Below are 15,820 nucleotides of genomic sequence, written 5' to 3' on the forward strand. Positions count from 1 at the left end.
TATGCTCCTGTGGGACCTCCATGACCCCAGCATCTCAGCATTCACGAGCTGCCTTGAGGTATGTAGAAAAAACATTTAAAGCTGTGTCTACATCCAAATCATTGAATCTTTCCAAATCTCTGCAAATTGATTCAGAGGGTTCTGATTCGATTCAGAGAGATTAAAGGGTCCTCTGATTCAATTTGAATTTGGAGATTTGGCCACCGAATCAGGCTAAATCTCTACTGAATTGGATCAGCGACTGAAGCTTCGCACAGACCTAACAACAAACTAAGTTCCACAGCCAGCATGCAATTATTAGATGAGAGCTTCAGCTATGATTTTTACTTGATAAAAAGCTCTAAAAAAAATGTTTTTTTCCTCCCAAACTCAACCAACTGCAAGGAATTTGTTTTTAATGATTTAACCCTTGTGCCAATTCAATGATTCTGTGGCAGAATATATAACTAACCAGCTAACTCACTAAAAAAAGTATAAAATAACTCAGTAGTGTCCACATGGAGCTGCAAGGCAGTTCACAAAAGACTCGGTGTTGTTCTTGGACCACACCAAAGCATTTCTAACTCAGGAAAAGACCACAGAAGTGATTTTTGGAATCCTTTGCTACTCAACACACACCTTCATTCACTGTGTTGGTGGGTGATGTTTGGAAAGCCAGTAGTGGGAGCCAAATAGACTCATTCTGCTTCACAGCACTTGAACACAGTAATGGCAACTTAGATTTTTTGCCTCCTTTGTCTTACTAAAAGTAAAAGAGATGTGTTAGCTCCTCTGATAGCTAACAGATAGCAGGTTGCTCTGCATTTATCCCCTGGAGTTCAAAATTCAGAAGGCCTTCTGTGATGTGCCTTGCTAATCGCTTGAAAGATTTCCTCCATTGGTTATAAGATACTGCCAAAAATGAAAATGAATATACTTTCTGTATCAGTTTGGTCTCTTTCTGTTTCACAGCTGCCTTCTCCTCCTGTTCACCCATGGAGCTGAGCAGGGAGGGGAGGAAACAGAAGGGCGTGCCATCCTGGACCGGGGCCCAGAATAAAACTGAACTCTCAGTGAAATGCACCTGGCAGCTAAGCTAACACTGGCAAGAAGAGTAAAGACTCAGACGCTCAGTCTCCCACATGTTTCTGATCTCCTACTACAGCTATGCACATACTTCCTATGCTCCCTGGCTGTTTCTGGACGACACGGGGGTTTAATTTTCCCTAAATTGAAGTGATGGTTTTTTAAAAACACCACTTCAATTTAGGACAAAGTAAACCCCTGTGTTGTGTACACCCATGTTGGAGCCTAATCCTTACCTACCTCTCTAGTGGCAAGGGTGAAATGTTCCCTGAGCTGCGGGTGGAGGGGGGAGGCTGGTGCTTTCCTCTGTGGCAGTGGTGGCCCCCCCCCGGCGGCACCTGCCCACAGACACCCAGCTTGGGCAGTCCTGAGGGGCACCACAGCCGCAGATGGAAGCACCGGACCCCCGTGCAGCTTAGGCAGGCTCCAGGAAATAAAAAATGATCAGGCTCACCACTTTTTTTTTTTCCTTCTGTGGAGCCTGCCTTCCCAGGCTGCTGCTGGGCTGCACAGACCCATACAGAGCCCAGTGCTTCCCTCTGCAGCTGTAGGGTAGGAAACTAAAACTCCTTGGGGGTGTTTTACTTTACAGTGCCTCAAAGTCATTTGCTGCACCCCAAAGTCATTTAAGGCACATTACACTGCCAAATGTGCTACAGGGGTTGCAATTAATGTGCAATACACCACCGAATGTGCAAACAGCAATGCCATTAAAGTGGTGCAAAAGGCATTTAACTCGCTTTAAACCCTCTTTAAAGTGTCATCTACAAATGGCCCCTGAAGCTTAGCAGAGATATGGAGAACTGAATGCAGGATTTTTTCTAAGACTACCTGCCTGCCTGCTAAATCTTCTTGGATTCGGGACCTGGGAAGAACATGTCTATCTTGCCTCTGCTCAGGAGAAGTCTGGTGCACAAGAGGAATCTCATTTGGAGGAAAAAAGAGGCTGTGGGAAAACAACTAGGGAAGAGGGGACCAGGACACAAAAACAGAGGGTGGTAAGAGTCCAAATGGGATGGGGAAGCTGGGGGCACAACACAGGCACAATCCACATCTGTGCTCCCTAAAGTGGCTTGTGTCTCTCAGGAGACAATGGGTACTCAGTGTGATTGGTTCTTGTGTGGAGGCCTTGGGGGGGCATGGGAAAGGAAACTTCTTTTCACTCTTTGCCTGAACATCTCAGCAAGGGCCAGTCAAAATCCAGTTCTTCACTGGAGGAAGTGAAAGGGCAGGGGAATCTAACTGGAGACCGGACAGATGCAGCTAAAAGGGATGCCAGGGCTAAAGAGCACCATGATCTCAGTGCAACCTCACTGCCTTGAACGGTCCAACTTTCACTTTTTGAGCTGTGTCTAGAGAAAGTCATCACAAACTTGTGTGTGGGTGGGTGGGTGGAGGACGGAGAGATTCTTAAATACTTTCAAATGTGCCACATCACTAGCACTAAAGCAAGCCAAAAGCATTTCTCTTTTCCCAGCTTCTTTATTTCTTCCTTGTATATCAGGAAGCCTATGACAGGAAAGGGAGGCAGGTCTTACTATGAATTTGAAATCTAGCTTTAATCCAGGTACCAGACTGTTTAAAAATACTGTTATGGCTACTTAGAGAGATTGCTTTATTAGCAGAAAATAGACTTTGATTCTTTCAACCTTTAAATTGCATTTAAATTGCATCGCATTTTTATTTCATAGCATGGGCAATCTGTTATGAAACTGATTTCCTTTTTAATTCTATGCACCTGGTTGGGTTATACTTTGATTTGTTCATTTTGAAATAAACACTAAAAGGTATTAGTGGGAGGGACATTACTAGAATTAGCCATTAGAACATTAGTGGAAAGGACATTCCTAGATTATTAGACGTAGTTGTAAAAGAACCCCCAATTATTTAGATAAATAGACTAGATAAAAATTATCAGCATGTAAAAGAAAAGTTTTAGACTTTGTACTGAGCTAACAAATTTTAAAAAGCTACAAAAGAAAAGCAAATAGACCCTCATCAGCTGATTGCAATAAAAATTTGAAATCCTAAATATCAGAAATTAAGACAAAGCAGAAAGGAACAAAGGAAGTAACCTTGATAATCTGCAACCAGAAGAAGAACAAAAAGATCTGAGTTCAGGGATATTTTGAAAACATCATTATATTAGTCTATATTCAAGAAAGGACTACAGCATGTGCTTAACTTCTATTAAAGTCAATGAGATTTAGGCACACACTCAAGAGCTTTGCTGAACTGGGGCTATTATGCCTAAAATATTTCAGTGAATAATAAATGCTAATCAGAAGTTAAGAATAACATGGAAAGCCTCCATTCTAATAAAATATTTGCTTTATATTCATGGCTGTAAAATTTCTAGAGAGCTTGTCTTACAGAATGAAGCCTGACAAAGAGAACGTTAGACAGAAAAACAATTCATTTCACAGCGAGTTTTCAATTCCCCTTTCCCATTCTTGCAAATGTCTTAGAAATGCAGCTTACTCCATTGCAAACTAGCTTCCCCTTAAAAATACATTGTGTCCTGCAATCACTGCCCTTAGGTCAACATAAAACTACTGTATAATATGAAAATAAATGGAGTTACATCACCATAGAACGAGTGTAACAGAATGGAGAACATAGCCTACCATTCTGCGTATATAACATGACTGTATGTTGCCATAGAAATTGTGATAACAGCATAAATTCTAAGCAAATACTAGGCCAAATTCTGTGAGAAATGAATGACCCACCTAGTTCTTTTGATCAATACCAGAACACACTGAACATAGCAAAGAAGTGTGCTAATTGATTTAGTTTCCCATCCTTAATATACATACAGGTGCTGTCTCCAGTATGAGTCACATGCTTGTCCCTGACTTAATCAAAGCCTTTGTCTGCCCCATCTTTTTTCCTCAAAAATTTTCCACACTAAAACCAGTTCAGTTCTCCAGATGGGAGCACTAATCCAGATTTGAACTGTTGGCTCACAGAGCCGAGGACCTCTACTACTAAACTCAAAAACAGCTAACAGTGCAAGCCAAGGCTTTCTACCAGATGTACACCTTGTAAGGACTGGATGCAGGGAGAACCTGTAACACAGTCATCAATGTGTTACAGGTCCTACCAATACTAAGAACCATCACTACCCCCATCCCCTGGATTTGCTTTGTGTATTTAACCTGCACAAAGTACATGTTTAGTGTACTGAATTAACAAATAGTTTATTATGGATGATGCACTGGGGTTTAATTAGTAGAGGTTTTCAAAGAGAAACTTTGAATGAGGTTAGACAACATGACAGCAAGAATGCAAATGGCCACACATCATCTCTTCAGTGCTGAAGCTGGAGCTGAACCATAAAGATATGTATGGATGAAAATACCTATATAGACAGTCAAATGCTAGCAGGCAATAAAAAAAGGAAGTATTAGAAAGAAAGAGAGAGATGTAGCAGACAAGACAGGAAAAATAACAAACTTAGAAAAGGTTTAAAGACAAGGAGATTTGTCTGATGCTTGGTTTTTCCATACAGCACAGTAACATTTCTGATCTCATGCTTGGCTTACAATTCAATTGTAAACTTGGAACCAGCTAGCTCAAAATGTTGCTTTTGAATGGAGCATAACTCATCATAAATCTTTATCTTTTTACATTCTATTTATTTCTTAATTTCAGAAAGAAACTATCAATGGCTCCAAATACTATATTAACTTGAGAAGAACTATTCACTTGCTTTAAATTAATCACATACCTAATGTTCAAAGATGATCATCATTGTGCAGATTCTTATATACTTGGCTCTCATCTTAATGCCAAGAAGAGTAAAGAGGAAGCTCCATGGTTTCTTTGCAATTACAAAAAGTATTGTAACCTCTCTATCTTTGTGGCCGGGGAAAATTTACCAATACCTTCAAAAAGTGAAACCAGATAAAAAAATTCAATGCATCTGGCTGGAAAGACTGATGTTGACTTCATGGCATACTACTGTCTACCCAATTCTAGATAATCTTTCTTTATACTACAGGTGATAATGATCCTCTTCGCTTTTGAAAGGTCCTGATCTTCCACTAATCAAGCTATCCTTTTTTCTGTGATGTGCTTGTCTGCTGTCTCTGGGCATTTCTCTCTTCTCCAATATCACAGAAAACTTTTTAATCTTTTGTTTTTTCCTCAGACCTGAAGAAGGATGCACTGCATTCAAAAACTTGTCTAAGTCTATCCTAAACATACCGTTGGTCTACTAAAGGTTATCACCCACATAAATCCTTGCCTTCATAAATATATATAGTTTTTAAATCAAAGTAGAGATTAAATCAAAAGTTTTTAAATGAAATGTAGAGAAAGTATTTTTAAGGGAAATAAGTCCATCGTAAGCCTATATACTATACCAAAACCACTAATAAATCAGTTAGGGATTATTTTCTAATGCCAGGTTGCAATGAGACTAGACTGACAAGATGATTCTCTGAAAGTCTTATCTGAAGAAAAGGTGGAAGCACATATATATTTAACCACAACAGTTAATGCTAGATCCTTGTTTTTGGTTACCAGCCAGAATATAAATATCTGACAATTTTACCACAAACGGAAGAAAGCTGATCAAAGCTACTGTCCTTAGTTCACTCTTTCTTTAGATTTATTTTAATTCAAAAGCAAACTTCTGTGTAATTTTGTTTGCTATTCAATAACTAGTAACGCTGAACACTTAGGTCAGGTACATTTGATTGCACAGTTATTACATACGTAATCTTTTACCCACAGTATATCTTTAAACAGCAAAAAATTGAGCTTCAGGTTAAGAATGCTGGACATGGAAGATAACTGTTTCTACCAAACAAACACCATCAGAACAAGCTTCCTTAATGCCAGCATTCCTCAAAACTGTTCTGATAGACATGAAAGTTGTCACAACCCAAGGGTGTGATTTTTGTTTTGTGTGTGCTTCGGCACTGCTAAATTGTTCCCGCTAAATTGCAGCTTCTTTGCACGGTGGAGTTTTCTGCTGCAGAGGAAAGCCCCGGTGCAAAAGAATTCCCGCCACCAGTAGCTTTCTTTGCAGGGTGCATTTCTTTGTTGCAGCACAGAAGTGCACGCTGCAAGGAGTTCCTGCCATTCATATTCAAATTTGTGTCCCACTATTGGCCAGTTCTAAATTATTCCCACGTGGCGGCTAGTGATTGGCTTGCTAGCTGTATAAAAAGCTTGAGTGGTTTCCACCCAAGTTGGAGGACTCCACGAACACCAGGAGGAGGAGACTTCACGCCTAGCAACGCGGCGACGCTTCTGTCTGTGTCCTATTGCCTGTATAATGTTATATCTTTTAGTGATCATTCATTCTAATACCTAGTATTTATCTGGTTTTACCCACATAGTTTCCATGTGGGCATTTGGTTCACTGGATGAGGTATACCACATTCTGGGATAGACGTGTGAGATCCATGGATCCTGATGGTTTTATTGTCAGGAGTAGTCATTGTTGTGGCAGTAGAGATGAGTTAACATGTTTTGCATTTATTGTTTAGGCAAGGCTGGGTTTCATTGAGTGCCATTTGATCAATGGGGATTTGCATCTGATGATAAGTTGAGCATCTTTTTCAAGTATAGGCTGTATTTGTTTGATGATCCTTCTTATAATGTATAGGATGCTAAGTGGCAACGATGGGTGTGTGGTCAGTGGGAGTTTTCTTGTTGTATTTTAGTATGTTTCTGTAGGGTATTTAGGTGGCTTTTTCAAAGATGCACTCTATTTTTGCAGTTCCTTGCCAAGATAGATCTTATGACATGCTTTTTGCCAAACTAAAGACAGTTTTTAGTTTGGCAAAATGGGTTTATCTTACAAGCAGATGTTGTGGTATCTGAGGACTGTAGACCACCACTTTTTTGGTGTGTTTGGGTTGACTGCTGATTTTTATGGATGTAAATGGGGTAGCCCATAGGGATTTTTTAATATACATATACACCCACATACATCCATGATCTCACTTTATATATACTGGTTGCAGGGTGGTATGTTGGATGTAGACTGTGGTATCTAAAAGTGTGATCTTAGCGTATGAGCATTCCAGAGAGACTTTGATTTGAAAGGTGGTAGTTGGTAAACCTGTGGTGGAAGCCTAAATGAGTCCAGATAATGAAAACAGCTAAAGGATCACTTCAGTACTAGAATTTGTCATGACCCAAAGGGTATGATTTTGTGTGTACTTCAGCACTGCAGAATTATTTCCCGCCACGAGGAGCTTTCTTTGCATGGTGCAATTCTCAGTTGCATAGGGAAAACCCCGGTGCAAAGGAGTTCCCACCATTTGTATGTAAATTTGTGTCCCACTATTGGCTGTTTCTAAATTATTCCCACGTGGCGGTTAGTGATTGGCTTGCTAGCCGTATAAAAGGCTTGAGTGGTTTCCGCCCAAGTTGGAGGACTCCACAAACACCAGGAGGAGGAGACTTCATGCTGTGTGACGATCTCTAAGCGCTGCGGAGCCTATCGGACCCAGTGCATTTCAAGCAGGCAACAGGGGTCTGATCAGCCTCTAGCCTCTCCCCGTCGCCGTTCGCAATCCTCGATGTATCCCTCTCCCTGCGCGCAAAAGGATCCACGGAGCCTCGACAACTCCATGGGAGTGATCCGAATATTGTCTGAGTCCTCAAACGAGGATTTAAGCGGAGCTATGCCTGGGAAACTGTCCAGCCTACACCGCGACCATCTTCGGTGTAAGCAAACAATCTTAAATCAACCATTACGTGTCTGTGACTAATTCTAACGTGTCGCCTGTTTTCTCCGACCCAGCGTGCCCAGGCTGCTGGCCACAGCCCGCGCAGCGCAAAAAAGGGCCTGGATTGCTCCCGGCCTGCGCAAAAGTATCCCATTTTACTCCTGGCTTCTCTGCTGAAATAACTGGTTGGGATAGTAGTGTAAATGAGAGGGATACCTACATAGTACTTACTATGCCATCCGACTTACTAGGTGCATCTACACATGCACCTGACCATGCAGTTGTTACTGTAGAGTCATTTAGTATTTGCTTTAGTACTTGCTTCAGTATTTGTACTACTGTGCAGTAGCTCATTGCTACTGCACAGTAGAGGTAGTGTCATGGTTCATGCCCACTGTCACTACATCACTGTAACAACGAGCTACGTTGCCATAGCTTGTTGCTACAGTGACAGTTTCTCATCTAGACGCATCCACTGTTATTTAAATTAATAAAAAGCCTTATTCCACCACAACTGTAGCATTAAAGCATGGGATCTACTAGGTATAAATCTAAAATAGACCATTATCATCATTATTTATACAGATTGCAGTTACAATGAATCAGCTACAAACACATAGGAAGATACAACTCTAGTCCTGAAAAACAATCTAAAAAGACAAAAACCAGCTGCAGGGAACAGGAACAATTATATGAACAAGTTGATTAGAGTATAGTAGGCACATACGTGACAACCAGCTTTTTTTTTTTAACTTAACACTACACTCTTCATGACATATCCTCGCTCCACAGTCTGACTCACTTTTCTCAGATTCAGTCCCAACACCCATCTCAGATATCTTATGCATCTATAACCAAAGAAGCAGGTTGCTTGTCGTTAAAAACATTTAACAGGTCTTGAATTCTCACACCACTCTTTGCGTACGATATATCTCATTCGTTACACTCTGTTAAAGTGCTCACAGAGCACTCATCTCCAAGTGGTCAACATCTTACAAAGATATTATATAGTTCGTGGCTTATGCCCACTAGCATGAATCACAGAACCATCGGTGAAGCTCCACTTCTTCACTGCATCGCTTGATTAGCTGCACACCACTACTCATAATTAAAATGATCAGTTGATGACTTTGTCAGTATAGCTGTCAGAAGGAATAGGTCTTCAGAATACCAACAAGACATGAGTTATCTTAAATAATATTATAAAATCAACTTCCACAGATGGTCAACATCGTTGATGGAATGGAAATTCTTAGTGGTAAGAAATCCTGTCCATTTTACCTTACCCTTTGACCTTGAGTTCCATCCCGTCCAGGTGATCCTGATGCTCCTGGGATGCCCTGTACACAATGAGAGGAAGATGAAAATGATTAAAAGAAGATTAGAATGGCAACACCCCTGCATAATACAGCACAGCCTCCTTTACATGAAATGGCATCACAAGCTTGAGGATAAGCACAGGCTGAGATAAGCAGCAGGGTGATTGAGGGTGGGTCTGTGACTGTAAGGTAATGTTGTATTTCAACAAAATGCGAGTTAGATAAACAAGGCTTATTGATATGACCAAGCTTCAGAGTCAGTTAGTTATTTCAGTTTTGATACGTTACTTGACAGCAAAGAATGTTCACAGATAAATGCTGCCATGCTTTCTTTACAACTGACTTAAAAGAGAGCCAGACCTCATGTCAGTTTAATGACAGAGTAAGTCCACCAAGATATATCAGACCCATATGCTAAAAACATATTTCCTTCTCTCCCTCTTTTTTTTATAATGGTATCCATTACCATATTATCTGAACTCAGTGCATTAATATCAAAGAAACAAATACTTGACCAAGCCTGATATAAATGAGCTCTGCCTGGCAAGGTTCCAAAAAGTTCAAATGAAATCCTCCCTCTATGCCAACAGATGCTGAAGCTACTCTGGGACCATTACTACCATCACAGGACTGTAGCTATGATTCATAATGCTGGAAAAAAATATTTATAAGGAAAGCTTCGGAGAGTCAACTATTGATATCTTTCAGGACTAAAAGTTGGGGAACTTGATAATAACTGACACATATTTGAAAGGTGTAAAACAACAGGAAGGATGGAATTATTTAAGATTGTACTAAAAATCATAACAAAGAGTGATAAAGCAAGAAATTGATGTTTTAGGCTGAGAATTAGATAAGTTGTCTTCAACAAAAAGTATGAGACCTTGGTACTCAGATTGGCTCAGGGAAATTTAGTGCCCAGTTTTGTTCCAGAGATCATCTGAGCTATAATGTTATGGGTGCAAAGGAAACAATTTAATACTAACTACCTGATTTGCAAGCAGGAACTTGATGGTGGATAAACCTGTTCTCCAAATCCATAAAATTTCAGTTTTGGGGATTTGCAAACAAAAAAGGAGAAGCCCTAAGTGATTTGTCTGTACACACAGGGCCAAATACTAATCCATCTATTAGGATGGAAGCACCTAAATGCAATCCTATTCCATCATGCCCAAGTCCCTGAGCTCTGAGTTCAAAATGCTGGACACGATTTAGTCCTTGTGCCTTATGCAAAGGCTGAGATGACAGTGTGTTACAAGAGTAACTGCATTAACAAATTTTCAATTTCAAACATGGTGGAAAAGGAGCACACTTAGGCACTTAATACATGAAGTAGGATCTGGCCAGCAGCATACAAGTGAGAGATTTCTGACTCTAAATCCTTTCGCGTTCACCAAAGCTACAGTGCCTGTCTGTAGCTTTCAGTATCTGCCTTGAACTTCACAATACCACATTCAAAGATATCTACCTTGCCACCGTTTCCCTCGGCTTTACTGATGGCAGGTTAAGGTGCTATGCCTTATGACTGTGTAGCAGGGTTGACTGTGTAGTTTTAGTAATAAGTTAGGTGGGGATTTGTATGGGATGGTTTGGATAGGATGATCCTGCTTCAGGCAAGCAGTTGAACTAAATGACCTCCAGAGGTCACTTCCAGACCTACTTTTCTATGATTCTATAGTACACAATAATAGCTTATAACAAGAATGCAGTGAGTACCTGTAAGCCAGGGGGGCCAAGATCTCCCTTCTCTCCTTTTTCTCCTGATGGTCCCTGACAATGAACAATCATACACAATTACACATATACATGGCTCTTTGCTTCTGTTTTCAATTGTGCCTTTTGAAACAACATACAAAAAATTAATCATACTTTAATTTTTCCTGTCAAAAAAGTTATTTGGTTTGTAAAAAATATAAATGAAGCTTTAGAGATAAAGGAAATAAAGAACAGGAATCTCCATTTTAAAGGCTTCAAAATGATCCTGATGAAGCCACAACTTTTTCAGGTTTTTTTCCTTTATATTAGCCCTTCAGCCCTTATAAAATGTCTTGTAAAATTAAACCAACAGAGCTCTATAGAAATTATATGGGCTTTCATGAGATATATGAGTGTAATAAAGAAGGATATATTTTCTATAGAATTAGATTTATAGAAAAATTAGATTATATTAGATTTATTTGATTAAAATTGCAGAAATATATTTTTCTATTAAATTTGACAGAAAGGATTGTAAATTTGTAAAACCTTGCCTAGTCTGTTGAAATAATCAAAGACATATAGATGTTAGGGATCATTTCTATGAAACCTGCTGAATTATCCCTGCTATTGAATCCTATATCTTGGTTACTTTTTTTCCTAAGAATTCCCAGAAACAATAGGATATTTTATTCAATTCCTTAAGATTTTTCAGAAAGGAAAAGGTGGTTGTTTGATACTTCTCACAGTCTGTTCACATCCAACACAAGACCTTTAGGTTATTTATAAGACAGCATAGATATTGGTAGTAAGGGCACCATGCCATTAACACGTCTCAGCCATGACACTGAGGGACCAATTCTAGACAGTATTTTAGGCTCTGTGCCTATTCACACTCTGGCTTCTCTGATGAGGCTGCCAACAAATGCACCAAACACTGCCAGTTAATTCAGGTGGTGAAGGAAGTGGTTTTTGTATATGAACATCTCTTCAGTTATAACTGGCCTGAGAGCAAAGTCCCCCAAAAGAACTAATATTATATATGTGTTAATATATATATCTAAATATGCTTTAAATATTCCACCAACACTCTCCAGTTCACGCCAACTTTATTTTTCTTTGCTTTTCACCCAATGGGTATGTATTAAAACTATGATCCAAAATCTCAGGTTTAATGACATTCAGAACCAAATGCAAATCTGAATGCTGGACCTGTAAAAAACAATTTCGCCCATTTGTCTCAGATTTTGTTAAATCTCAGATCCAGACCTGGACTTTGCATCTCAGATCTAAATCTCATTTCATCAAACCTTTCACTATAATCTAAGATGCTGCATGTGTTTAATCCTCTTGTAATATACCATACATCAAACCTATGTATTTAGGACTCACTGGAATCCCCTGAATAGAAAGTCCACTTGGTCCTTGAGGTCCTGGAGGCCCTTGAGGTCCTGGAGTACCAGTTTCACCACGTGGGCCATCTGGGCCCTGCAGTAGAAAGAGAGGAAACCGTAAAGACCATATATTAAACCCTTACTCTATATACAAAGGGGCAGTCTGAGGAATTAAATACTAATAGATTTAAAAGCACTTGAACTGTGAGTTAACACATGACAGAACAATAAGGATCCTATTCACAAAGGTCCTTACACAAGTGAAAAATGGCTGTTGTGTGCTGACAGGAACACTATGCACATTTCTTAAACCTGGGAACCAGTGACCTTTACCAAAAACCAATGTCAGTTGGCTACATGACTTCTTTAATAGCATAACAGACTATTTGGAATTAAGTCTATGCCAAAATCCAGTTTTAGATGCAAACAGATGAAAGCTAAGAAATTTTGCATGTTATAATTGTGCATATTGTATAATGGTGGAAGTTACCTTTGGACCTGGATCACCACGTTGGCCCTTTGGTCCTCGAACCCCTGGACCACCCTGCAAAGCACAGGTATAGCATTAGCCAAGAACAATAAAACTCGGCTATTCCTTTTCTCCTGAATCTTATATATTATTCTATTCTGGTAGTCCTACTGCAGTAATTAGGCCCCAAGTGTCAGCATAAAGTTAAGCACATGCTTAAGTGATATCATATGTAATGGCAGACTGAATCACGAGGTTTAACTATTTTCTTGAATCAGGGGCCATAATGAATAAGCTTCAAAATACTGCAGCAACCTCTGATATGGATGGACAGATGTGTACATATGTGGTGGCAATTTTTTCATATTGCTAAAATACGCAAATTGGCTCTTTCCAAGATCACTACATTACACTAAAATGCTGATTTTCCAATGAATCTAATATTTTTATAAGACAAAAAATCCCACCCATTAGATTTACTGCAGTTTAATTTCAGTCATCCACTGATAGAACATTCTTCCTTCTCCCACCTCTGCTTTTTTTACTGATGTCTCCTACATCTGTTAATCATTTGATAATCAACCTCTACCTTACCCTTCCTATTGTTAATAGTTCTGCATGAGCCATTAGCAAGCAAGACTTTAAGCAGATATTGGTTTCTGCTGAAGCCCAAAAAGCCTAACATTTACCTTGTAGGGCAAGAAAGCTGTATTTAGCAGAGACATATGAAGACAATATTAAATCACATTAAAAAGTACATTACGTCAAGCGCTCTAATGATACAAAGAGTCAGTATTAACAGTGTCTGTATAATTGTAACCTGGCCTGACAATCTACATTTACAGGATCACCTACTATTTTTTCATTCACACTCCTCCTTGTCCCATCCTCCTAGCTCTCTCAGCTCAAAGTGCACACCTCCTCCCACCCCCATTCCCATTTCCACTTCTGCTCCACCACATGGCACCCAACCCCATCACACTTATGCAGGCTCCTCATCCCCATGTGTTTCCATCCTCTTCCCAGGCCCTGCCTCCAAAGTACAAATCTTCGCAAGTCTTCATTCCAATCAAGTTAATATTTCCTCTTCCAATTTGTTACGCATGTTGAAGTCTAATAACTTGTGTTTAGCTAATGCCCTTCTCCCAGAAAGGCGGAATGAATTTGAAGACATCAAGCAAGGAAGAATCTAACATTTGTCTCCACAGTTTGTTCAAATGGTTAATCGTACTAATTTGGGCCCTATTTCTGGTTTGAATTTGTCTGGCTTAAGCTTCCAGCCATTGATTCTCATCATGCCTTTCTCAGTCTTTTAAAAACTGATATTTTCCCCTATGAAGGAAATTAATCACTGTAATGAAATAGCATCTAACACCTTTCTAATACAACACACAGATTGAGCTCTTTAAGTCTCTTACTATAAAGTTTTTTTTCTCTAGCTTCTAATAATGCTTATCTATTCTCCACTTTTACCAGAATACAATACCTCTTTTAAACACAGAAAATACAGGCAGTATCTGTCTCACCTGGTACCTCTTCTCTTTAAAGTTTAGCAAAGCTACAAGTAACAGAAAACTGAATCTTATAATGAAAAATGTTAGGCATCCTTAAGTACAAGAAACACTACCAATGCTACCCATTATTATATACTTTCTGAAGGCTTCCATCAAAAATATCCAGAAATTACTTGATTATGGTATTTTTTATAAAGGAGGAAAAAAATCCTGACTTCTTAAAAAAAAAATCTTGGCTTAAGATAAAGTCACATGATGAAGCAGGAAGTTTCTTTCCTTTCATTCCTCGGAGCTATATTGCCTAGACAATTAGCACATGTGAATGTCTGATTCTGGGCAGAATCAGAGATGAATAATGGTTTGGTTTGGTTTTTTTCCGCCAACATTTCTAACTTCTTCCAGAGTCAAACAGTCTATCTAACTGGTTGGCAAATAAATATATTGGTCATAAGTACTGAATTCTAGGATGACAAGTCCTGTTGAGTTAGATTATTTTTATGCTCACATTTGAGCCTAACTACTATGCAATTTTGCTACTTAATATTATTAATTTTTTGAAAGAATAGTTTTTTGTGGTCGTACATAGTTGTATATTGTCTATGCACTACTACTAAGGCAGTCATCTGATTGGGGTCTGAGGAATTTTATGCCCCATTCCCTAAAATCACACAAACTTCCATGCCAGATGTGGGAATGGGGCATTAATTTCCAGAAATGCCAATCATGCAACTGCCAGCTACCAATGGGGTAGAGAAGGGATGGCACCTGCAAATGGGGAGCAGAATCTCTCTACTCCTTGGCTGCACCCCCTCAGCATGTGGAAGTGGCAGCTGGGGAACCAAAAGCTGCCATAGGCACCCAAGAACATGAAAAGGCAGTCATGCAACTGGGGCTTCATGCTCAGTGCAGCTGGGAGCCCTGGCTGAACACCCACCCCTCATGGTGCAGCTTGAGGGAGGCTCTACTACCCCAACGGCATGCATCAGTTTTAAGAGGTGTCTGACACAAGCAGCAGGGAATGGGATATCTCTGGGATTGGTATGGGGCAGCCCCTCTTAGGACTCAGGACAGTCCCTTGTCCAGTCCTGAGAATCAGGCAGTGGAGGGCTGCCAGATCCCGAAGCTGCCATATACTCTGAGGGACCTAGCACCTTAAAAAGCCTTAGAGCAAAGGTTGCATGACAAGGCTCTTTAAGATGCTGGGTCCCACTGAGCCCACAGCCAGATGCTGACAATCACTGTCAGCACTGGGACCCAGGCAGCCCCCAGCCAGGTTCCAGACCAGGGGCCATCCACGTCCCAATGCTAACAATCACTTGATTGTCAGCACTGAAAAGTTGGGCATGCCACAATGTATGGAGCCATACAAACCAGCCACAAAGGTGTTACAGATTTTTTGGGGGAGTATCTTTGTGGCTTGTTTGCCATTTTATGGCCCCATAAATTCAATGAATTTGTGGCTTGTGGCTGTTTATAGCACCATTAACACATTAAACATGCCAGAAATGTAACATGTGCCAGGGGCCTAATAAACACCCCTTATCAACTAGAAAATATAAAAAAAGAAATGGGGGGAAACAGGTTTCATCTTACTGCAAGCCATGATAAAATTAAAAAGATTCACCTGCTTTTTCATGTTCTTGGCTGTCTTTTTCACATACTACTAATG

The 15,820-nt window shown here is 39.9% G+C and overlaps 1 protein-coding gene across 2 annotated transcripts in view; it reads right to left on the reverse strand.

Moving 5' to 3' along the window:
* COL14A1 (collagen type XIV alpha 1 chain) overlaps positions 1-15,820 on the reverse strand; it is a 179,582-nt gene that overhangs the window by 38,283 nt on the left and 125,479 nt on the right. For both annotated transcript variants that reach the window (XM_006026800.2, XM_025207819.1), the window contains 4 exons: positions 12,659-12,712; positions 12,167-12,262; positions 10,796-10,849; positions 9,047-9,100 (listed from right to left, as the gene is read on the reverse strand). In XM_006026800.2, the coding sequence (XP_006026862.1) occupies positions 9,047-9,100; positions 10,796-10,849; positions 12,167-12,262; positions 12,659-12,712 (258 nt within the window). The remainder of the gene's footprint in view (positions 1-9,046; positions 9,101-10,795; positions 10,850-12,166; positions 12,263-12,658; positions 12,713-15,820) is intronic.

The sequence above is a fragment of the Alligator sinensis genome, unplaced genomic scaffold (genome assembly GCF_000455745.1).
Source record: "Alligator sinensis unplaced genomic scaffold, ASM45574v1 scaffold895_3, whole genome shotgun sequence".
Lineage (NCBI taxonomy): Eukaryota > Metazoa > Chordata > Crocodylia > Alligatoridae > Alligator > Alligator sinensis.